We start from the raw sequence: 26210 nt of genomic DNA, 5'->3' as shown, positions 1-26210 counted from the left end.
AATCTCATCTGAAACAAAACCTTAGCTTTCGTTCGTATTTTAATTTAATTTCAATTTAATCACAATTTTAGGATTTTAGTAAACCCCCCCCCCAAACACATCATCTGTTTAGTCGTGTCAGTGTTTAGTCGTTAACGTAATTCATTAGAGTCCTTGTGGGTTCGACATCCGGACTTACTTTTCTGTGCTAGAGTCGACCGGTACACTTGCCGGTGAGTAGTTTAGTCAAGTTAAAGAGTCTAGATTTTTATTACTTGAGTCTTAATTTAGGGTAATTTCAGTTTAATTAGTTGAACTACTTTTTCCACATCACGCGGCAGACCATACTCCTTAATCAATTACACTTCCAATCTCAACCTTGCGCGGGCTGAGCAACACTCGCCAACGTCGCGCGGGGTTCGAACGAAACAAACTAACAACTTAGCATCCAGAAGTCGAGCCTCCAAGCGCTCATACCTTGCGCAGGCCAGCTCCATCTGAAACATGGGCCGCGCAAGGATGCGGCGTAAAGACATCTTAGAGTACAAAAGGTACAGGTGTCAGATGAAAAGAGCCAATCTATATCCTCCAGGCTCTGCCCAGTCGTGCTCCACGATCATCTGACATGCAGGAGACAAAAAGTACTCAAGGACGCCAACGTGGCACCAATCACGGAGCAGAGACACATGCCCCACGATCTCCACTAACTGGCTGATGACAGAGACCGACAACAGTGACACGTGGCTCCACTCATGGTGCTCCAGTACCAAGAAATGTCCAGAAGGCACTAACGGTCGACACCAGTGAGACAAAAGGCATATCCCCTTTGTGGCCGTCTTCCGGCCAAGGCCCATTAACCCACATCCTCTACACTACTCCGGCTATAAATAGAACACTTCATTCACAGGTTAATTCATCTGATTCTCTCTACTCTCACTCATTACTCACTTTAATCTCCTCGAGATAGTTACTTATTCTCACGCCGGAGCCTGGTTAAGAGGGAAACCCCCATATTCCCCTCTTAACGAGCTAACGGTATTCTGTTTTGCAGGATAATCGGTCACCTAGGAGCTCAAGAAATCAAAGAAGATTAACCCTTATGGTAGAAACATAAACCAAACTAATTACCCTTAAGATTAGTTACGTGTTTCTTCATTGACGCCCACCGGTTTTTTCTATAAACCACTTTCATCTTCTTTTCTTTGAGCTTTTCATTGTCTTTTCTCCGACCATGGCTGGTCAAGGAATCGTTCCCGAATTTGGATTCGGAGCAAATGCACATGTGGCAGTGGGGAAGGACAATCAGAATGTCCAAACCCAACAAATCGAAGAAATTGGTGAAATCGAAGTCACCAACACTGGGGGACCTCGCGCGAGTGTTACTCGCACCATCCAGTCGACAAGCCTAGGAAACAGGGGTGCTGGACTGTCAAACCCAGCTCCACCCCAGAACACTGCAGCGTTACTAGAGCTACCCGAGGGTGGCACTCCAGCCTCGTGGTACGCCAAGCAGATTACTATCATCAATGCAGCGTACCAATCTTTGAGTGCAAACCAAGCAATTCTAACGGCAGAATCTTCCCCGGAAATACACATGGTTAATGGACCAAGATATAGTGCGCGAGATAAAGGCTAGCGTCCTCTTGACCCAGCATGGCAAGAGCAACATGTCATCTTCCCGGTAGTGCGCGGGGGGCCACGCGCAACACGCCCTGTCGTCATTTCCGGCATTATCGGCCGTTACGAAACGGAGTACGTATTCATTGACCCAGGAAGTACAGCGGACGTCATTTATGAGCAATGTTTCAATCAGTTTGATGATGAAGATAAGGCAAGACTCGAGCCGGTTGATTATCCTTTGTCAGGATTCTGCAACGAAATGATCTTCCCACTAGGACAGATCAGCTTCCCTCTCACGCCGGAGCCTGGTTAAGAGGGAAACCCCCATATTCCCCTCTTAACGAGTTAACGGTATTATGTTTTGCAGGATAATCGGTCACCTAGGAGCTCAAGAAATCAAAGAAGATTAACCCTTATGGTAGAAACATAAACCAAACTAATTACCCTTAAGATTAGTTACGTGTTTCTTCAAAACTCATAGTCACTTCACCTGTTTTTCATCACGTTTTCCTACGAAGATATCATACTTTCAGGAAAGTCGAGTAATGTAGTTTATTCAAATGGCCTCATTCACAGATGCAAAATCGGATGATTTCAAGCAGCGTTTTGTCAGGCAAATCGAGGAACAAGTGTATGAAGACAGGGTTACTCTTCAAGAGTTGAAGAGATGTTTTGATAGATTGCAGGTTGTGTCTGAACATCTGTTTGGTAAGTCAATAGAGGTTTAATAGTATCAACGGTTGGTTTGATGGTTAACAAATTATGTTGATGTTGAATTATGTCTGAACATCTGCTTGGTAAGTCAACAGAGGTTTAATAGCATCAGGGGTTGGTTTGATGGTGAACAGATGAGTGCAAAGATAAAACAAATGTTCAGAATTTGATCATTGATAGTAGTTTTTTGAAGAATCTGCTGATGATGAAACAACTGTGTATGCTAACGACTGTTTGATTTACCACTGTTGACTAAATGACATAAATTTTAATAGTATTTAATCTTTGTTGTCGCATCTTCATTTTAATTATTTCAGTCATTCCTAACAGTGGTTGGGCTAATAACAGATGTTATACTTACCACTGTTGAGTTACACTGATTGAAAACAACTGTTTTTGAAACTTATGCTTGCCTAAAAACACATCCACTGCTAAATGGTATCGTCTGTTGTCATAATTTCTGTTTTTCCTAATGACTGTTCATTTACTATAGTGCTGACTGCTGACTGTCATGCATTATGATAACAGAGGTTCTGACGTGGACAAAGGTTAGCTAAAAATAAAACAACTGCTGAAAGTTATCATCTGTTGTCATAACTTCTGTTTATCTAACGATTGTTTGACTTACACTGTTTCCAACGACTAACAGAGGTTTCCAAACACATTTTGTTAGACATCTTTTATTAAGTTGGTAAATGTAAATAACAAATTTAATAAGTGGTGTATGTGTAAATATTTTTCATTTGTTGAAAATATGGGAAAACGAAAACACATCTGTCATTATTTCTTTAGCTTTATTACACATCAAACATCTATCATCTGACTTCTTTCATAAATCTCTTCTTCCCAGTCATTTTCTAGGGTTTCAACTTTCTTATTTTCCGTCTTCTACACTTGAATCACTGGAGGTTTTGTTGTTTTTTCTTTAACAACTGGTATGTAAATTCATACTGTAATACTTTATATTGTTTAACCGATTTTAATTCTAAAAAAAAAAAATTCAAATCCTATCTTGCTACAAATACGATTTTAAGTTTATTGCTATACATTCAAGAAGGGTTTAGTTAGGTGTTTGAATCATTTGTTGAGAACATATTAAAATAGTTATTATTTGCAGAAAAATTTTAACTCATACTTTGTTTCTATGATTAATTTCAGTAGATACTCTGTTAATACAAAAAGTTAATGTTCATCTTCGAAGCCAACTTTTTAATTTCAATGTTTTATCATCTTTACTGATTCAGGTTTTGTCATGTATACTACATTTGTCAAGTTTCTTGATAACCCAGAATCTTTGAAACTGGTATGACATATTTTTATATACATAATTTATTTTTATTGAGATATACATTTAACAGTTGTTATAGTTTATATTTTCTTACACTACTTAAAAATTACATACAGGATGTACATATAGCCTTTGCTAATCAAAAGTGGGGAGATTGTTGGCAAAAAAATAAGTTGCGAATCTATCATGAGTATGGTAAAAAGTGGTTTGTGAGGGCCAGAATAGAAAATTCAACGCCAATAATAACTGACGGTTGGGACAATGTTGTTAAAGATCTCAATTTGCCGAGGGATACTTTGTTGGTTTTCAGAGCGTTAGGTGATTTTGGGCTTGAACTTTCATGTTTTGTTGATGGCATGTGTGGTGAATCTTATTTCACGTTTAACCGTTAGCAAGATTTGGTTTTACGGTATGACTATTGATCTTAACTTTAATCCTTTTGCATCTTAAATCTGTCAACGCTTATTCTCATAAGTCACATACTTCACGTATAGTATTCATTATTTTTTATTTTATGCAGGTAATCAAAGACTGCTTCATTAAACAATTTTACAAATTTCAAATCTGTTATAAGGGTTCCTATTGGAATGTTGAGGTGTCTAAGGTTGATACGAACTTTGTATTTGCTAGAGGATGGCCGGAAATGTGTAAAGATGTTGGAATACTGGAGGATGATTTGCTTGTGTTTAGCAGAATTGATGATGTTGTTTTTGACATAGTAGTTTATAGAGATGAGACTGAGATTTGCTTTTCGAAGAAACCTGAATCTGGTGATGATAGTGTGCTTGAGATATCGAAGGCTGATTATGTTGAGAATGTATTCAAGGTACGTATGTATTTAGTATTAGCACTAAAGGTTTTAATTATTTTAGCATTATACAAATTCTTTCATTAATGTTGACCAGGACATCTATGAGGATGAAGAAGTTGTGTCTGTAGGTGAAGGAAGAACCGTTACTCAGGTACTTACTAAATTATTAAAATTATTTATTTTTAATTTAACACATATAAGAATTTAATGTTTTTACAACCATTAGTAATGTTGTTTACTGATGTTACATTTATCCAATAATGTATTATTAAGAAGAAGTTACGAACGAATGCCGAATGCACGTCGAAGAGACGCATGTCTTCACGATTGAATAAAACACAAGATGTAAGTTTACCATGTTAAAGATTGTTATATTACTATGGTTATTAAAGTTACTCTATGACAATATGTTAAGAAGAAATGTAAAGTTACTTATGAGAGAAAGGAAACGGTCAAGAATATGACTAAGGGAAATGCTGCCTTACCTGTCGACACAAGTGATCATATTGGATGTTCTTCATCTGCTCACAAAGTTAAGGTATCTATACTCGCCACTTAATCAGTATATCTTATATAAACTGTTTTTTGTGCATATATTCAACATTCCTTTAATTCACATGTATATGTTTACTTTTTCATCAAGGGGAAGAAAGCCTCCAACGTTCAGAAAAAAGCTTATCTGTAGAAATAAGATTATAAATACTGCAAAAAAACATTTTGGACGTCTTCTCGACCCTGAGTTCTTTCATTTTGATCGCAAAGGAGACTATAGGCTGGTATACCGTTTTTTATAACAAACTAATGATATATGTTTATTGTCTGACTATTATTTTTTTCCACACAATACATGTAGCGTCTTCCTGTTGAAGTTGCCAGACGAGCAGGTCTTTCTGTTGATCTTCATCCTTTGAAAGTTCAAAACATGGTTGGAGGTGTGGAGGTTTATGATGTTAAGTCGGAGTTAAATGATTTGAAGCAACGTTATGCGTTGGACGGCTGGCGAAAGTTTATGACTGAGAATAAGTTGAGGTTTGGTGATATGTTGCACTTCACATACGTGTTTTCGGAACAAAAGATCGTATTAAATCAAGTTACCTCAGTTTAACAACGACATTTAAGTATGTTCTGATATCAGATATTATAATTATGAATTTTTTGATGGTGATATTGTATGTTTTTTTTTTAATTATTAACTTGATGTTTTGCTGCTATGTATAGCTAACATGATAAAATACTGTTATTAGCACTTTATGTTTTATATATAGATAATATCATGCTTCTTTTTGCTAATAGTAACTTCAATTAGTAGAAACCTGGTTTATTAATTGCAAATGTGACATTCTTCTGCATTATGGGTTTATGAATTCAAAATAATGGATGGATGTATACGACTATATTTGGCATGATGATGTTGTGTTTTATGTTGTCAAAACCAGGGAACTGTCAGATAATAGATTGCTTTGCCCGATTAGATTATGTGTTAAATTATAGTTCTTTAAGTCATTATTTCGTTTTTCTTGAAATTTATGTAATTTTGTAAAGAAATACAATAACAAACAGTGGTTTGAACATCTGTTTGACTTTTGGTCAATAGTTAATGGAAACCCATGTTAGGTTCAACAGTGTTTTGAAGAGGAAAACAATGTGAGAAGAGTAGAAGACAGTAGATCTGATTAAGTTAAACATATGTTCAGACTTAAACAGATGTTTGTGCTTAAACAAATGTTTTGCCTTAAACAAATGTTTGGCCTTCTATATCAGATATTTGGACTTAAACAGATGTTTGACCATAAACAGATCTGTGGCGTTAAACCAAACATCTGTTTAAGGTCAACATCTGTTTGACTATTGGTCAACATCCGATTGACTTTTGGTCAACATCTGTTTGAATTTTGGTCAACATCTCATTTAGTATTCAACAGAACTTTGAATAACTCAACATCTGTTTAATTTGTTGTTTCGTTTTCTTGAATTCTATGTAATTTTGTAAAGTAGTACAAAGACAAACATTTTTACAAAATCCAAAATCACCCTATCATTAAAGTAATTTTGTAAAGTAGTTTGCTCTCAACATAATGGAATTGCTATTGAATAAAGCTATTGATCATTAATTTATATCAATTTTGTAAGTCTGCAGTAATTATTTTTTTACTCTCTGTCAATATATGTTATGCATGGTTTTCTAAGAAACGACCCGTGTACCGCTAGTTGTTAATAAAAAGAACTTCCATTTAGGCATTTATTAAATTAAAAACCATTTTTTTTAATTTCTTTTAACTTCCTTTTATTAAACTAAAAGAAAACCAAGGAGTAAATTGCCATTTTAGTCCCTAAGTTTTGTCCAAATTTGCCATTTTAGTCTAAATAGTTTTTTTTTTTTGCCTCTGGGTCCCTGACTTTTACATTTTGTTGCCATTTTGATCATTTTGTTTAACTCCATCCAAAAACCCAGTTTGTAACAGGGGTATTTTGGGGATTTCATTAAAAAATGTTTTCAGTTGCCATTTTGATCCAACTAGATTTACGACCCGCCGCAATGCGGCGGGGATTCTTTAGTTATAACTAAGTCGATTTAGGATGCACACGTTATGTTGAACCTTTCAAACGGGAAAAAATAGACGATGTAAAAACGTTCACCCACACACGTACATTGCGTCGTGTTGACTCGCAAAATTTAGAACGAAACGTAAAAACATTAAACCAAAGACGCATGTTTCGATGTGTTTAGTCACAAAATTTAGAACGAAGCATAAAACAAAAAAAAAATGCGGAAAATGAAAATTATAAAGGACCAAAGTTGAAAGTAAAAAAAGTTGTGAGAATAGATTGCAAAAAATAAAAAGTTTTATGTTAAAAATAAAAAACAAATAGTTTTGCGTTAAAGGTAATTTATGAAATACATTTGAGTGAAAAGTAAAAAAATCATTTTTTTTAAAAACCCTCAAAGCCAATGTTACAACAACCATATGCATAACCATTTTTTTCTTTGAAAAACTCTCAAATCCAAGATTACAGCACATAAGTAAAAAAATCAAAGTGGTTAAATCGCAAAAGATGGAAACTTTTGAATTAGAAGTGAAAAATCAAATTAATCAAAGGGGTTAAATTATATAAGATGAAAACTTTTGAATTAGAAGTGAAAAATCAAATTAATCAAAGGGCTTAAATTTACAAAGATTAAAACTATAAACTTAATTTGTCAAATATTAAAACTTTAAGGTTAAAAATGAAACAAGGATTAAAACTTTAAACTTTAATTGTCAAAGATTAAAACTTTAGGGGTGAAAAGGAAAATTTCAATTTTTTTTTTTGAAAAACTCCCAAAGCCAATTGTACAACTATCATATGCATAAATTAGTTGCTTTTTAATAAGGTTATAATATAATTCCAGAAAATCAAAAAAATTCCAAAAAATCAAAAAAATTCCAAAAAATTCAAAAAATTCTAAAAATAAAAAAACTCTAAAAAATCACAAAAATTCTAAAAAATTCAAAAAATCTAAAAATCCAAAAAATTCTAAAAAATCATAAAAATTCTAAAAAATCCAAAAATATTAAATGTTTCGGCACGAACCGTTTTGACCCGTACCGTTTCGAACCCGAACCGTTTCGAGCCGAACCGTTTCGACGCGAAGCGTTTCCACCCGTACTGTTTCAAACCGTACCGTTTCGACCCGTACTGTATCGAATCGAACCGTTTCGACGCGAACCGTTTCGAGCCCGTACCGTATCGAAACGGTTCGGTTCGATATGGTACGGGTCGAAACGGTTCGCGTCGAAACGGTTCGGTTCGAAACGGTTCGCGTCAAAACGGTACGGGTCGAAACGGTACGGTTCGAAACGGTACGGTTCGAAACGGTATGGGTCGAAACGGTACGGTTCGAAACGGGACGGTTCAAAACGGTACGGGTCGAAACGCTTCGCATCGAAATGGTTCGGCTCGAAACGGTTCGGGTTCGAAACGGTACTCGAAACGGTTCGGTTCGATACGGTACGGGTCGAAACGGTTCGGTTCGAAACAGTACGGGTCGAAACGGTTCGTGCCGAAACATTTAATGATTTTTGGATTTTTTAGAATTTTTTTTGATTTTTTGGAATTTTTATGATTTTTTTAGAATTTCTTTTATTTTTAGATTTTTTTGAATTTTTTAGTATTTTTAGAATTTTTATGATTTTTTAGATTTTTTTTTATTTTTAGATTTTTTTGGAATTTTTTTGATTTTTTGGAATTTTTTTGGTTTTTTGGAATTGGATCAAAATGGCAACTGAAAACATTTTTTAAGAAAATCCCCAAAATACCCCTGTTACAAACTGGGTTTTTGGATAGAGTTAGACAAAATGATCAAAATGGCAACAACATGTAAAAGTCAGGGACCTAGAGGCAAAAAAAAAAACTATTTGGACTAAAATGATAAATTTGGACAAAACTCAGGGACTAAAATGGTAATTTACTCGAAAACCAAGCTACCCTCAATCACAAAGGCGGGAAAACAGTCGTGCGTCCAAATTATCAAAACCCCAAAAGGGGTTTCTTAAGGGTTTTCAGTTTACAGATAATCGGATTTCAACTTTCCGGCAAGCAATGGCGGCAAGCGGAGGCGGAGGGAGAGCAATTAGGGTTCTGAACGTAGCGGAGAAACCATCAGTAGCCAAAACAGTATCCGGAATATTATCAAGAAACCAGGGTTTAAGAATGAGAGAGGGCAGATCACGCTACAACAAAATCTTCGAGTTCAATTACGCGATTCAAGGCCAACCGTGCCAGATGATGTTCACATCCGTCACCGGACATCTCATGGAGATGGAGTTCGAAGGCCGTTATCGGAAATGGCACTCTTGTGATCCCGTTGATCTGTTCGAAGCACCGATTCGGAAACATGTTCCTGAGGTATGTTTCTATTAAGTGTTTCATTTGTTTTGTGAAGGTAGGGAGTTGGATTTGTAGAAGTTTATTGGTTAATTAGTAGGATGGGAGATGTGTTAAGAGACCGGTTGATGAATTAGGGTGTATGTGTGTTTGGTTCTATAAATGTAGAGGAGCTATGCTTTGACTTTGTAGGTCAAATGACTAGTTTATACAGGAATCGGTGTTGGCGAGTGATAGATACTGATGAATCGAATTGACAAAATTAGGGGATAACTGGCCTGATTTGAGACAGGCTAGGTATCTATAAACAAAATACGGTTTTTGATTGATAAATGATAATAGCTTAACAAAATATTACAATGGAAGAACAAAGTTATTAAAGCGAAAATCCGATTGTTGTGTGAAATGATCAACTATTCAATTGTAGGCTGACCCGTTTCATAGATCCATCCATGAGCTAAGTTGGATGGTGAAGGTCTTGCAATTTTCTTGTTTTATGCGTTTAGACCCCACCTAGATGACCGTTTGATAACACGCTTACGCTGTGTTCCCGAGTTTCATTTAATGAGAGAAGAGAAAGGAAGGGTAATTAGGAGAGAAATGAAAGGAAAAGTTGTGATTTTATTTCGTGTTCCCGAGTTAATGGGAAGGAAAGGAAAAGAATTGAAATTAGACATTTTAAGTGTTCCCGAGTTGGGAGTAAAAGAAAAGAAAGTTACAAAGTTACTTTTATACCCTTATAACATAAAACCTCTTAATCTTATCTAAACACACTTCATAGTTATTAAAGCGAGTGCCCAGGCGCGCCTAGGCGCAAATAAGGCCCCGGGCCCAACAAATCGGTCTGAGTGCGCCTCACGCCTTTAATCTTCAGGTTAGTTCATAATCTTCTGCATAGTTATTAAAGTGAGCGCCCAGGCACGCCTAGGCGCAAACAAAGCCCTGTGCCCAACAAGTCGCCCTGAGTGCGCGTCATGCCTTTAATAACTATGACACACTTTAAATTATAAGAACCAGCCATGGCATGAGTTCATTCAAATGAAAGGTAAAAGTTAATAGCAATTAGCAAGCATCAAGTTAACCTGCCCACACATTTAGAACCTAATAACCCACAAGTTAGAGACAAATAGTGAAGGAATTTGAAGCACCTTCTAGTATTGATCAACTTCTTATCGAGTCAAGGCATTTCATCATTTTATTAAAGCTCACCGTTATACTAATGAATCATCCGCCACAGAAGCAGATGGTTCTTCCCTTTCAGTCAAACTTGGGGATCAAGCTGAGGTAATATATTAGACACTGTAGTTGAGCCACATGGCACTGTCCTTGTCCAATACGGGTTTGACTGAATGCAAGCAGTATGAGAGCTGTTCAGAGCAACAAGAAATTCACAATCACAAATAAAAAAGCAGGCGTTTAGTAAAATAATGACAGCTGAATTAGCAATGCAATTATTTGGTTAAATAATCGTTTCACATAAACATCTAGTTACATGTATGGACAGAGGATTAGAAGCCTAAAAAATTTATTAGAATAATAGAAAATTGATGAAGTTTCGTATGACCCGCGGTGCTTACACGATTGATTGACGTTGTATGCGCCATGACCACCTCATGTTTCAAAATCAGCAAATACAAGATTTTGAGCAGGAAACACTATAAAATTAACCTTATGTCCCAAAATGTCTCAAAATGCAAACTTATAAAACATCAATAAATAAAATAAGCTAGAGACTATCACCTACAGTAAAGTCCATCCTATTCAGCAATGGCAGCCTTTTCTAGCTTTTTTGTAGGGTTTGGCATTTCCGGCTTTTCAATTCCTTGTATATCAGTTATCCCTAGCTTTGTCAATTCCTGAAAACATAATACATTATTTTTGAATTCTAGCATCGTTATATTTACTAGAATGGGCGAGTTGGGTAATGGGTCAAAACAAATTCAGGTCAATACTCAATACAGGCTGGACCGTGTACGGTTGGCCAGAAAGACTTATTTGTTCCCTTTGAAAATAGTATATGATTAATATTTCAAATACGACTAGTGACTACACAAACTACGATTACTATAATAATTAAGTTGTGCAAAACGTGATATTGGGTGTAGATTTAAAAATTCTTTCGAAAGTCATCCTACATCTATACTCTCTTTCTAGACTCACAACAAGCACTACTTTTTAGGAACGATTAACACAAAGACATTTTATTCCACATCAAGATCTAGCAAGGCAGTAGATCACCACCCAAAAACAACACAGCAGCTCCATAAAGAGGCTGATACACAAAGACATTTTATTCACTGTATTCTTAAATTTCCCGGCATTGGAACCAAATGATAGATACCGAGAAATTGAATTGACAAAATTAGGGGATAACCGGCCTGATTCAAGATAGGCTAGGTCGCCATAATCAAAGTACGGTTTTTGATTGATAATAACCGAACAAAACATTACAATGGAAGAACAAAGCGATTAATACTAATCCTAAGACAGTTACTAGCTAGAATTGATAAAAACTTTCCCACTACTGTCCCTCCATCAATTTCTCTTTATAATAATAAGGAACTTGAAATTGTGACTTACCTGTTTACCATTATGGTTGTAGACCTGAACCAGGTTCCTATCAACGTGTGGCACCAAATTTGGTGGAACTAAAATCATTATCCATCGTTTTCTGTACTTTTTTATGTCCAATGTTTTTTGTTTTTGTTATTTTACAAGTTAACGCCACCCGCGCGTTGCGGCGAGATGCTAAAAGGCTAATATAAAAAAACAATATGAAGGGGAGTTGAATCGGCATGTCCTGTCTGTTGAATATGCGAAAATACCACCCCAACATATTATATTTTGTGATATGTTTTCTTTACAATTACATATATAATACGCGATAATATAAGAAGTTGGTGTTAATTATCGGATGGGGAATCAGCTCACAAATCAAATGGTAAAGACCAGTTTTTTTTTTTTTTTTTAAAATTATTATATTATATTAAATTAAATATTATATATTAAAAGCCAACTTTTCGTCTTAAAAGAACAATTTCATATAGCATCAAGAACTATTATATATTTTATCCTAAAATCGTTAATAATAATAACTAATATTATTGTACTTGTAAAATAATTATCATTGTCATTAAAAAATTGTGAGTGCAAATTTACGGTTTGATTTTAGGCCGCTTTATACAAAAATCAATATTTTTACATGTTAGTTTTTTAGAAATTATCTTCTAACATTATTTTGATTTATTGATTTATTATTCATAAATATTTTAAGAATGGATTGTTCAATCATTTCTGATTTAAAACCAAAATAAATCATCCTAGGAGTTTAACTCAATTATATTACTATATAATTTTTATTCTATAGTTTCATCATGATGTGAAACATGAAGATTAGAAAAGAAATAAAATTATTTCTCTAAATATTTGCAGAAGATAACATGAATCTCAAATTTAAGGCCACACTATCTTCAAAACCACTAATCTGGAGTAGGTATTCTTATTACTTTGGTTCCAACCCTTCACGTTTGTTTAAATTTTTTTTTTTAAAGTTAAACCATCAAACCCATTTATTTAGTTCCTTTTTTTTTGTTAATCACTGTACACAAATGCATATTTTAGAGAGATGAGAGTTCTAGAGAGAGAAAAAAAGGGTGTGGTGACCGGTCAGATTTCCGAGCAGCGGCGGCGGCCATCATAAGCCAGTCGGATGATGTTCCGGTTACGTCCAGCGGTTCTCTCCGGCGGCGAAGGTAAAGCGGTCCGACTTTCCGACGATAATCTGCAGTGTTGGCACTGTTGCCGGTGTCCGTTATTGTTGTTGCCATAAGTAATTTAACGGCAACCGTAACCCTGGTATTATGGCGTTAAGTTAGTGTTGAAGAAGCGAGAAACGTCGAGGTCCGATGTCAGTTATCATTGTTGCGTCCTCGACTACGATGATTTAGTGCAAAAAGTCACCATGATCTAAACACCATTTGAATAAACCTGCATTCACATAAATATATTTATTCAGAAGATAAGAGAAACAAAATTACACATTCTAAATTAAAAAAAAAAAATCAACCCTAATTGAATTACCAAATCAAGCATCAGAGAGCGTGGATGGCAGAAAAGGTGACTGAAAACCCGAAATATTCACGGTAATTTGCAGATACATATATATGTGTCACGAAACAGTGTGATGAATCAACACATCTTCATAAGATGGTTGTAGAGACACACACATGTCATGGACCAGTGTGATGAATCAATGCACCTCTTCATATGATGGTTGCGTTATATTCTCTTGAACGGAACGACGGTATTTCGAATGGATAGTGTCTGACTGTCCGGTTGTTTAGATTGGAAGGGACACGTGTTTAACAAAGGAATCATGTTGGTTTGTGTGAGTGTAGATGGAAAGGCGGGAAAGAAACAAAACCGCATGAGTGGCTTTTTTTAATCAATTCAGATGGGTGCGTCCGTAATGATATGTGACGGTTTGTTTTGTGTCCCGTGTTACTTTTTTGTTATAAACGGTGCCTTTGTATGGACACGTCGGTTAAATAAGCAGGTGGTACCCCAAGTTAGTTTTTGTATTATTATATAATTCCTCGTTAAAGTCCTTGAAGTAAATTATCATCTTATGAATTTGATTTTGGTTTTGGTTTTGGTTTTGGTTTTGGTTTTGGTTTTGGTTTATGTAATCAAGGACAAGTTAGACATCAGAAGGACCTTAGAGGAGGAAGCTAGAAAATGCCAATGGCTTGTCTTGTGGCTCGATTGTGATCGAGAAGGAGAAAACATTGCTTATGAAGTTGTAGAAGTTTGTTTAAATGTGAATTCTCATCTTAATATTTGGAGGGCGCGTTTCTCATCTTTAATTGACAGGTGTGATTATAATCAATTTTATTTTGTGGGCTTAAAATATAATAGTTTTACAATTTCTTGTTTTTATTGGCAGGGAAATTCACCAAGCTGCACAACAGCTTGCTCGGCCTAATCAGTTGTTTTCTGAAGCTGTGGATGTTAGACAGGTTAGTATTACTCACTAAATATTTTTACTATATTAGGATAACCTTTTCAGGCGACATCAACGTTTAATTTAAGGGTTTTAGAGATGTTTTAGGCTGGCTACTTTAGGATGTTTTAGTGTTGTTTATGGCTCATTTAGGATGTTTTAGGGTTGTAGGCGATTTTTAGCTTGAAATTGCACGACGCACATCACCAGTCGTAATGCATTTAGTGCGCCTCAGCGCCTAGGCGCACGCCTCAAGCACTTTGGACGACATAGATAATAATATAGTTTTTTTATATAATCACTAACCTAGAGCTGTATGCAGGAGATAGACCTCCGAATTGGTGCATCCTTTACAAGATTTCAAACAATGCTACTGAAAGATGCATTTGATTTTAATTTTTCTACAGATGGCAGAAACCTTATTCTGAGTTATGGTCCTTGTCAGGTATAACGGTATTTCAAGAAAGAGTCAAATATATTTAAAAATTGAAGTTATATAATTATATTTAGGATTCCCGTGTGGTTATCGTGTTTTGCAGTTTCCCACACTGGGATTTGTTGTTGAACGGTACTGGGAGATACAAGCACATGAACCTGAAGAATTTTGGAAGATCCAGTGTTCTCATACAACTGATGAAGGCACTGCCAACTTTAATTGGATGTAAACTTTGTGCTACTTGTCACCTTTTCATGCTTTTTTTGGGTTTTATATGAATTTGTGTATTGGTACGCTCCGCTTGCGGTATGCGCATATAATGTATATATGTGTGGGCGCTCGGGGGACAAAAGCGAAAGTGCACTAATTTTAACATTATTTTACTAATTTCGTGAAAATAATGTTTAAAGAGGGGGATGGTTAATCATGCATCATGTGGTGGCGTTGATAGCTGAAAGACAAGGGAGTACATGCACTAATTGGCCTTTGTCTTAATTGCCGAGTGTTATGTGCCTTATGTCCAAGGCTTGATACAATGCCATCGAGCCTGGGGTCTCACTGGAAGCAGCCTCTCTATTCCTACGGGGTAGAGGTAAGGCTGTCTACATCTTACCCTCCTCAGACCATACATTAGCTTTGCTATTGGTGGGATTTACTGAGTATGATGATGATGAATTTGTGTATTGGCAATCTAACTCATTTTGTTGCTATTTATAGGCGTGGACATTTATTCGATTATACATGTGCAGTATTGCTTTATGAGATGTGTTTTGAAGAACCTATTGCAACCGTAAGTGTTAAAACTTAAAACAATAATGTCTTATCATTATATAATGGGTTTCTAAAACAAATAAAATGAAGTTTAACAATTTTATTCAAATTCAGGTCACAAAAGTTAGAAAGCAGGAGAAATTAAAATATCCTCCTCATCCTTTAAACACCATCGAACTAGAGAAGCGAGCATCACGTTATTTTAGGATGAGTTCTGAACAAACAATGAAGGTTAGTTTCATTTTTTGTGAAGACAATTTTTAAGTATTCTACCATTTGATTGAAGAAGAAGACTTAAGTGGTACTTCGCTATCTTCTGTAAATAAATCCATTGTCACGTTCTTACTGTTTTTTATGATTATTTTTTGTAGATTGCAGAAGACCTTTATCAGTCTGGTTTTATAAGTTATCCCCGTACAGAGACTGATTCCTTTTCAACAAGGACTGACTTACATGTGGGTATCCTTCTTCTAAAATAAAACCATGACCATTCCTTTGTATTGTATCACAGTTAATTCGTTAGTACCCATCTTAGTTTAGCGTTTATTGATTAAGTTTTACTTTTACAAATAGCAGTCTTCTTTATCAAATAAAAATTAATTTATACCATAAGCGAGTTAAAGGGTACAAATACCCCACGACTATAATAGGAAACATTATAACCAAAAGAACAATATAGCCTGCCTCTTGCAAGTTCTTACCTTTGACAAACATACCTTTGAAATCATCATTCGTGATTTGACTATAGAGAAACCCTAACTTAGGTTAACATTCTTGATTTAGGTTAATACTAGTGATGTGAAATGTTTTTGTGATTTTACTTCCTTCGTTTGTAATAAACTGAAAGTTATATGTGATTAATCAACTGCTATTGTTGGCTGGCATCCTGAATTTAAGTTCTGGTGAGTACGATTTGACATTCTTTGTGCATAATCAGTTGAAGTTTAGATGTGATTAAGCGGCTGATCGTTGTAGATTTGTTGTTTCGATTGTGGTTTTGTTTCTGATTGTATGTGATTAAGTAGATCTGGATTGAATTGGCTGTTGCAGTTTAGAGATTATTAATTGCAGTTTCGTGATTTTGGCTATAGAGAAAACCCAACTTAGGTTACGCAGCTTGATTTGTGTAAATACTAGTGATGTAAACTGGTATTGTGATTTACGGAGTCTGCATGATCGAAATGTTATTGTGATTTCAAATCTGGATTGAATCTGATAATGCGATCGCAAATCTGGATTGAATCTGTTCTTGCACTTTAGAAGTTATTAATTGTAGTTCATGACCCAAATATAGAGAAATCCTCACTTAGGTTAAGCTGCTTGATTTGGGTGAATACTGGCGGTGTAAAATGTTATTTGTGATTTATGGAGACTGCATGATCGAAATGTGACATTTAATTCAGGATCAACAAGCTAATCAAATTGTGCCCTAAACCTAGATTAAATAAGTCACTATAACTTAGAGTAATTAAATGCCAGATCCCTAAGTATATAAAGTTTTTAGGTTATGTTATTGATAGAGCAGTAAATGACATTATAGGAATCAGAGGTTTGGGTAATGTTTAATGGAGTTATGTTGAAAAAATGTTGAACGTTTAAGAAAATGGAAAGTACAAGTGTACGCTTAACTCACCGTCTTCCTGAATTTTAGTTCTGGTGAGTCTGATTTCACTTTGTCTGCTCATAATTAACTGAGAATTATATGCGATTAAATGGCTGTTTGTTTTAGGTTTGTTGTTTTGGCTGTAGTATTGTTTCTGATAATGCGAATGTAGATCCGGATTGAATTGGCTGTTGCACATTAAAACTTATCAGTTGTAGTTTCATGGTCCGACTATAGACAAACCCTAACTTAGGTTAAGCTGCTTGATTTGGGTGAGTACTAGTAATGTAAAAGTGTAAAACACTAATGAGGATTTTGAGTTATTTATTTATGCTATTGATAAAACTATAAAAGTCTGTTAATAAGATAAGGCACAAATCAGTTTTCAAGGTGTATTTTGAACAGCAATGGAATATCCCTGGTAGCTCGGTAAGGCAAGCATGTCTAAAATGCTATATTTGGTTCTGAAATCTGAGAAGTTCAGAGAGTTATGAAAGATAATGGAAGTTCACAATGATAGGTACAGAACTGGGAGGGAGAGATCAGAAGAGTAAGTAGAAAAGATGGAGTAATTTTCGTTTATTAATTCATAACCAAAGCAAGAACATACTGACTAAGCTATATAGGTTACGCTACTAGTACCCGCCACTCAAACACTAGACACACTACTCGCAGACTAGCCACTACTGCACTTCTTTACAAAAGAATTATCTAGGATAACGTATCACACAACCTGGTTGAGTGCAATTTCAAGATCACCTTTATGGTGATGACGCCCTAAAGGTTACAAACTTACTTTTTCTGTGTTTGTATTTCATGCAATTATGGTTCAGTTTATTGACCCTTTTTCTTTACCAACTGTAAACGTGATATTTTTTTTTTTCTGGTTGCGATTGTTTTTTGGATGGTTATAGATACTTGTACAAGAACAACAGGAGCATCCCGTGTGGGGCCCATACGCTCAGCGACTCTTGGATCCGTCGTCAGGACTCTGGAGGAATCCAAGTGGCGGCGGGCATGATGACAAAGCACATCCTCCTATTCACCCGACAAAATTTTCAGCCGGAGAATCTAGATGGAGTGAGGATCACAAAGTAAGTGAAATAATATTGCAATATTCTTATTCAGACGTGGACATTTTTATTAATGCTTAAACACATGCTTGCTACAGAAACTGTATGAGCTAGTTGTTCGCCATTATTTAGCATGTGTTTCTCAACCGGCTGTTGGAGCTGAAACCACAGTAGAAATTGACATTGCGGGGGAGATGTTTTCAGCATTGGGCAGAACAATTGTTGCTGTAAGTTTGTACTGACTAATGTGATTCTTTGTTTTGTTGATGTGAAATTTTTGTAAGTTTAGCTTTTTTTTTTTTTTTTTTTTTTTTTCTAATTTAATAAATTCATAATGATGAACAGAAAAATTATCTGGAAGTCTACCGATTCGAATCATGGGGTGGGTCTCTAATCCCCAACTACACGTTTGGACAGCAGGTTTGTGTTTATAGCTCTCATAGTTGTATTATTTAGATTTTTCATTGTTCATTGTTTCCATCATTTGTGTGTGATAAAAAGTATTTTTCAATAACTAAACACATAAAGTTCTTCCCAAAATGCATATTGTAACTTATAAGAGTGTCAGTATTGTTAAATGTACATCAATCACCAAATTTATGGAAGTAAACCGATTATATTTCACACATGGTTTAAGTTATTCTACAAAGGCTCCTAATTGTAAGAAGTGTAAGAAGGCTTTATAGAGTGACAAGTGTCCAATAACCTAAAACCTAAACCCACTACACCACCACCCAAAACCTAAACACCCACCCCCACCCCAACCCCCAAAAAACCTACCCCCCCCCCCCCCCCCCCCCCAAAAAAAAAAAAAAAAAAACCCTAAAAAAAGCCTAAACACCCCCCTCCCCCCGGCAAAAGAAATTATGATTATTATTATTTTTTTCGGTGGGTGATGGGGGTGGGGGATTTAGGTTTTTGGGTGGTGGTGGGTGTTTAGGTTTTTTTTTTTATTTTTTTTTTGTAGTGGGTTTATTTTTAGGAGCCTTTGTACACTTCTTATTTTAAGGAGCCTTTGTATTTGATCCTAATCCTTTTACACATATTTAATTTTACCACCGTTCTTGAATTAACTGCTCGAGAAATGAATATTTTTCGTTTGTAACTTGTAATGATTCATGTGAAGTAATGTGTGCTAGAGCTCTTTGGTAATTATATCAGTTGTTAGTTCTTTAATATTGAAAATTAGTATTTGATTATTATCTTTGCTTTCAGTAGTCAACCTTACAAGGAAAAGCCTCATGCTTACATTGTGTTTGTATCTGGTGAGATAGATATGTTATGTGAATAAACAGTAAATTTTGGTTCAGTATATGGCCAAACGCATACAGTTGTATGTGAAGTGGTATTTCACTTTTGTCAATTGTGCCTACAAAGAGATTTTGGAATGTGAATAGGATAAATTAGATGTTTTTATGTGTTGGCGAAGCTGAATTTGTTTGTGTTGGGAAATAGGGTTTTGAAATGGAGGTTTTGTTGTTTGTTGTGAAATTAGGGCTGGTTTTGTTGATTTGAATGTCAGTAGGGTCGAAATATTGAAGATTTGGGCTTTAGTATTCACTTAAGTTTACGTTGTAGAAGATATTTTATAGTGTAAAGCAATTTTTCAGTTGTAGGTTTTTTTATATGTTTTGTTATTGATGTACAATGAATTAAATTTATATGTTTTCTTTTAATGCTTCTTTATCCATGACATTTCTAGCAGTTCAAAACGACTTGAAGTGGAATGAAAGATTATGTGAACATGAGAATGATTAGTGTTGCTTGAGAACACTTTACACATTTAGAAGCATTACATATGATTTTTGACCCATTTGACCTGTAACCTGTTTCCATCTAATCTGTTAGGTAAAACATGACCAGATGACCAGAATATGTTAAGTAAAACATAACTAGAATCGGCCCATTATTAAGTAAACGGGTCAAAATTGCAACTCTAGTTTATTACAAAGTGAAGTGAGAGTAGCTATACGATACATCTTCAGCATGCACTAGCCGCTAGTGGTCCTTGAATGCCTACTGTGCAAACAATTTGCTTGACTTTTACTTTAACTAGTTGATCCTTGCACGAGTGATGGTTATAAAATTCTTCTATCTTTCAATAATATCAGATGGAACTTCATAGATTTTGTGAGTTATAATATCAAATGAGTCAGCTTTACATTTTTTTTGTTTTCCATTTTTATTTTTTTTATATTTTATTATTATTCCAGAGATATAATTTTGTTAATATTCTCAATAAAAACCATTGGATTCCACAGCTGAAGAAGTTTGATTAATCATTTCTTTTGGATGTCATCAACTTCTATTAATATTTCGATAAAAGACACTGATATCTAACCGTGCTCGACAATCATATGCAGTTCACTCCAACATCATTAACTCTTGAATCGGGGATTACAAGGCCACCGCCCCTCTTAAGTGAATCTGATCTTCTAGATTATATGGACAAGGTGAGGAACAACACGTCTCCGCTTTTTCTTCGCTTTCTTTTTAATCACCAAATGGAAAAGATTGCCATTGCAGACTCACAGAACTCCATTTATCTCATTTTTATTATTTTTGCAATCTTTTAGGCCGGCATTGGGACAGATGCTACAATGCATGATCATATCAAGAAGCTGACCGATAGGTTCTATGCTATAAAAGAGGGTTCACATTTCAAGCCAACTAATCTTGTACAATCTTGTTTGCCCTTTTATCTTTTACTTTTTTTTTTTAATTAATTTTAACTGTAACTTTGAATTTGATCACAGGGTGAGGCGTTAGTTATGGGATACGATGATATGGGGTATAACCGTATGACAGAAGTTGATTTTTTCATTCTTCTGCTTGATGTTGGTGACATGTATTATCGTTTAACTTTTGGTGTTTGATACTTTCAGCTACGAGCTTTGGAAGCCATATCTTCGCAGTATGATGGAGGAAGACATGAAAGCTGTTAGCATAGGAAACAAGAGAAAAGATGACGTACTTGCAACATGCTTACAGCAGATGAAGGCTTGCTTTTTAGATGTATGTTGACGCCTTGAAATTTTAACGTTTTTGTTTGGATTGAAAACTTCTTTTTTTTTTAATTAGTTCAATTGGCATACTTTGCAGGCCAGGGTGAACAAAACGAAACTTTTCCAAGCCTTGGAAATCTTTTTCGACCGTACAAATAGAACAACTGGCGGAGATGATCAACATAATCATGCACAACAGCTTGTGCGGAAATGTGACGTTTGTCATGACTCAGATTTGGTTCTTAGGAAAAAACCGGTAATTTACAGTCATTCTACATAACATAGTCGAAGCTTTAGTAGTGCTACTATGTTTGCATAATTTTAGTATTCTCTATCCTTACAGGATGGAAAGTTCATGATTGGCTGCTCAGGTTATCCACAGGCAAGTGTTTGGTTCTTTGGTGCAGTGTTCTGTTTGAAGGACACATAAATGGTATCATTATGTTGTTAAAATCAACTAGTGGGATACCACCCGCGCTTCGCAACGGTTCGAAACGTAGATAAAAATAAGCATATCGCTAGAGTTAAAGTTTTATGATGTTTTAGTTGAGGGGCTAAACATGTCATTATTAAAGTAGAGGGGATAAACATGTCATTATTAAAATTGAGGGTCTAAAGTTGTTTATTATTAAAGTTGAGGGTCTAAAGTTGTTTATTATTAAAGTTGAGGGGCTAAAGTTGTTTGTTGCAGTTAAGGGGCTAAACATGTCATTATTAAAGTTGACAGGCTAAAGTTGTTTATTATTAAAGTTGAGAGGCTAAAGTTGTTTGATATAGTTAAGGGGCTAAACATGTCATTATCAAAGTTGAGGGGCTAAAGCTGTTTATTATTAAAGTTAGGGAGCTAGTTGTTTGATGTAGTTAGGGCTAAACATGTCATTATTGAATTTGAGGGGCTAAACATGTCATTAAATTTGAAGGGCTAAACATGTCATTATTAAAGTTGAGGGGTTAAAATTATTTATTATTGAAGTTGAGGGGTTAAACATGTCATTACAAAAGTTGAGGGGCTAAACATGTCATTACTAAAATTCAGGGGCTAAATTGGTTAATGTCAAAGTTGAGGGGCCAAAGTTGGTTGATGTGACAAAATAGCATATTTATAGTATATATAATGTTGTTTTACTTACATAGAGCATACTTTTTGTTTCTTCTACGTGCTGACCTGGCAGTAGAAGTTTTTATATGTTACCGCACATTGCTGTATCAGACCAATACTATATTTTACATTTCATGTGCATTTTTGAAGCTTTTCTGAAGTTTCTGGTTTTTGTTTATTATATGGTGTACATTAACAACAGGTGGCAATTTTAGTCCATTTACTTATGAATGGGCCGATTTGTTTTGACCCATTACATAACCCACCCGTCTCACTCATCTTGCTACCTCTAATATCAACTGAACAAACTCTTGCAGTGTAGAAATGTCATTTGGCTTCCTGGATCTATATCAGAAGCCGTTGTTACCACAACTGTTTGCAATATGTGCACTCCAGGTTTTTTTACCTTTCATTTAGACCTTTACTACACATGTTGTTTATAAGATTTTGATTCAGCTGTGTTAACACGTTAACCACGACACGTTATAATTTAAGATTGTTTCACTGTCGACAGGACCCGTTTTTAAGATTCAGTTTACATTTCGCCGGCTGGAAATCCCACCAAACTTCAATGTCCATCATTTAGGTAATCTATTGTTCAAATATATATATATATATATATATTTATGTATTAATATATATATAAAAATACTAATTGTCCTGAACGATTATGCCTTTAATCTAGGTTGTGTTGGTGGCTGTGATGATATTATGAGACAGCTTATCGAAATGTCTGGTTCTGGACAGCGCAATACTTCAAGTACACCAGGTATACATTTTTTTTTATTCAAGACTCTAAGCGGCTGCTCATTACATAATCAAATTCAATAGCTGCAATTTGATTTGCTTGTATAGCATTGATTTAATCTTATGTTCTTCAGAGGTGATACGATCACAAAAGATTTTAAAAACTATATAAAAATTCACTCATTGCCTCATATTCTTTTTTCTCCATTTTATTGTTTATACACCTTATTTTTATTCAGCAAGAGGAAGAGGGATCGCTGCCCCTTCTAGAAACGATTCTCGAAATAATAATAATAATCAGCAGCAGCTGCAGCAGGCTACTTGCAGTTTCTGTCACCAAACGGGACATAATTCTAGTGATTGCTATTCTCTCACTTCTCAAAACCGTAGTGCTCGATCTCAGAGGGTGAACTCAAATAGCGGTATTTATATTTATTACTCTTAATGGATTTTTACTTTAGGAAGATATTTATAAATATTGGGTCTTTAATCTGTTATTCGTTGATGCAGGGGATTCACCAATTCCATGCCCTACTTGTGGTTCGCTCTGCGTTTTGAAAACCGCCAACACAGAGAGCAACCGGGGAAGAAAGTTCTACTCTTGTCAGACACAGGGTTGCAAGTTCTTTGTGTAAGTACACACGCTTGTTGGTCATTTTAATTTTTATTATGATTTCAAAACAACAATTATTACAATAATAAACTAAAGAGTAAAATGCCATTTTCGTCCCTGAGGTTTGGCCAGTTTTGCGACTTTCGTCCAAAGATTTGTTTCCGCATCTGGATCCAAAAGGTTTGAAATCTTGTCATTTTCATCCGGCTTGTTCACTCCATCCATTTTTCTCTGTTAAGTCAGGGTATTTTTGTCTTTTTACCTACTTCGTTTTGTTTTGTTTTGTTTTGTTTTGAATACTTTTACATTATGCTAAATGCTTGTACATAAAGTGCAAAAGACTGAATTACCCTTTAAGTTAACAAAAAGACGAAAATACTTCTGACTAACGGAGAAAAATGGATAGAGTTAACGAGCCGGATGAAAATGACAAGATTTCAAACCTTTTAGATACATATGCGGAAAAACAAACCCTTAGACGAAAGTCGCAAAAGTGGCCAAACCTCAGGGACGAAGCACACATAATTACTCAACATTTAAAAATAATGTACAATAATACAAAGCACACATAATTACTCTACATTTATTCTATAGTTAACTTTTTTTATATAATAATTTATCGAAATATGATTATAATAATTAGTTTTTAACTATAAAAAAAATTAAAATCATAAATAGTTAATGTAATTGGATTAATTTTACCCTTAAAAATAATAATAATACTGGTGTAACTAGTAGATTTTATGTTAAATAAGAAATTTAATAAAAAGATGAAAAGAAAAAAAAAATAAATAGATTTTATGTTAATTAAGAGATAATAAAAAGATGAAAAAAAATTAAATAAATAGATATTGTAAAATTGATTTAAACTTAAATAAAATTAGGTGTTAGACCATGCGTAGTCGTTGGGGTGAATAATGCCCCACCCTAGGGCGTTTTGCGCCATGTGGCAGCCAATCAACAATGGGGCATTATTGGGCGTTTTTACAAAAGGGGTGTAGTGTTAAATGAGATGTAATATAATTAAATAAAACAAAAACCATGAAAAAAATCTTATTGGATAAAGAATTGGAAGATAGAGGATGATTGGACAAACAAATGGGGGGCAAGGCGTGATTTAAATCACGCGAAAACAAAAACAACTGACCAATCACGCCCAGGGGGCCGGTGGTGGGGGATATTGGGCGTTTTTGGTGGCTTTTTTTTGAAAAAACCACGCCCATTACGGGTGGTCTTAGTACCCAAAGGTGTTACATTGATAAAATTAAAAAAAATGTAAGGGTATTTTAGTCATTATATTGATAAAATTAACTAATTTTGGTGTTAGTACCCACACGTGTTACAAAATTGAAACCATAAAAGCTAAACCTGTTAAAAAAAGGAGTGAATTGCAAGTTTTGTCCTTTATCCTTAGGCCATTTTGCAAGTTTTGTCCTTTATGTTTAAATTTGACGAGTTTTGTCCTTTATGTTTGAAAATCAAGCACGTTTTACCCTTTGGGGCAAAACGTGCTTGATTTTTAAGGACAAAACGTGCTTGATTTTTTAAACATAAAGGACAAAACGTGCTTGATTTTTAAACATAAGGGACAAAACGTGCTTGATTTTTAAGGCCCAAAGGGTAAAACGTGCTTGATTTTTAAATATAAAGGACAAAACTCGTCAAATTTAAACATAAAGAACAAAACTTGCAAAATGGCCTAAAGTTAAAGGACAAAACTTGCAATTCACTCTAAAAAAAAGTTAGTACCCAAAGGTGAAACTAGCTATAAACCATAGGGTCCATCTGTGTAATTAACTCTAAATTCTATTTTTGACCAGTTAAATATGTTTGAAATAGAATACAATGGGTTGACTTTTTATGATGTAATGAGAACAAACTGTTTTTGCATTTTATGAAGCTGCTGGGAGGATAGCGTCCCCACTACAAGAGGTGGCGGCAGCGGTTCAGCTACAACAACCAGCAGAAGGGGCGGTCGTGGGGGTGGTCGTGGTGGTGGTGGTGGCCAAGGTGGTGGGGATGTGAGATTCGTATCAGCCACAGGTGATCCTGTTTCTGGCAGAAGTTGCTTTATTTGTGGTGACCCGTCACATTTTGCAAATGCCTGCCCAAACCGTGGTATGCGAAACTGATTTGGTTCCAATTTTATATTGTAAATCATCTACAAAAATCTGCCTTTTGTTCTTCACTATCCATTTAGCATGTAACATAGTCATGTTTGGTGACTAAAAATTTCTCTTTATACCCTGTGGAAGTCAAGTTTTGTTGCAAGCTGTAATACATTAAAATCTGTGAATTTTTTGAGATAACTGCTAGTTATCTTGTATATAAAAAGCGTGAGGTGCCCTGAGACGTTTAGGCTCAAAAAGTGGAGGTGTGACGCTAGGCGTGTGGTGCGAACTTTACATGCTCTAGCCGTCATGTATTATATAAATTTATAAATTAAATCTTATATAATAATGTACCGCATTATTGGCTATATTTTGAATCACAGTATGGTCGTATTTGGTAAGGAAGTCATGATAGGGAATGTTTTATGTAACACCCGAGCTGAACGGGTCAGGAAAATAATATTGTTGATAG

The 26210-nt window shown here is 35.2% G+C and overlaps 1 protein-coding gene across 1 annotated transcript; it reads left to right on the top strand.

Moving 5' to 3' along the window:
* The first annotated feature begins 8901 nt into the window (after nucleotides 1–8901).
* On the top strand, nucleotides 8902–25955 carry LOC110873123 (DNA topoisomerase 3-alpha). The gene is made up of 23 exons (XM_022122051.2): nucleotides 8902–9299; nucleotides 13972–14150; nucleotides 14224–14296; nucleotides 14603–14725; nucleotides 14820–14941; nucleotides 15434–15506; nucleotides 15602–15718; nucleotides 15859–15942; nucleotides 18005–18184; nucleotides 18262–18390; nucleotides 18509–18583; nucleotides 20527–20616; nucleotides 20740–20841; nucleotides 20920–20954; nucleotides 21049–21178; nucleotides 21266–21424; nucleotides 21512–21550; nucleotides 22585–22663; nucleotides 22782–22853; nucleotides 22953–23036; nucleotides 23254–23436; nucleotides 23525–23645; nucleotides 25528–25955. Exons 1-23 carry the CDS (start codon nucleotides 8994–8996, stop codon nucleotides 25757–25759), a joined length of 2787 nt encoding a protein of 928 aa, XP_021977743.1. The 5' UTR covers nucleotides 8902–8993; the 3' UTR covers nucleotides 25760–25955.
* The last annotated feature ends 255 nt before the right edge of the window (nucleotides 25956–26210 follow it).

This window comes from Helianthus annuus, chromosome 1, assembly GCF_002127325.2.
Source record: "Helianthus annuus cultivar XRQ/B chromosome 1, HanXRQr2.0-SUNRISE, whole genome shotgun sequence".
NCBI lineage: Eukaryota > Viridiplantae > Streptophyta > Magnoliopsida > Asterales > Asteraceae > Helianthus > Helianthus annuus.
Note: the sequence above shows the minus strand (reverse complement) of the source record. Positions and strands in the feature narration are given on the sequence as shown.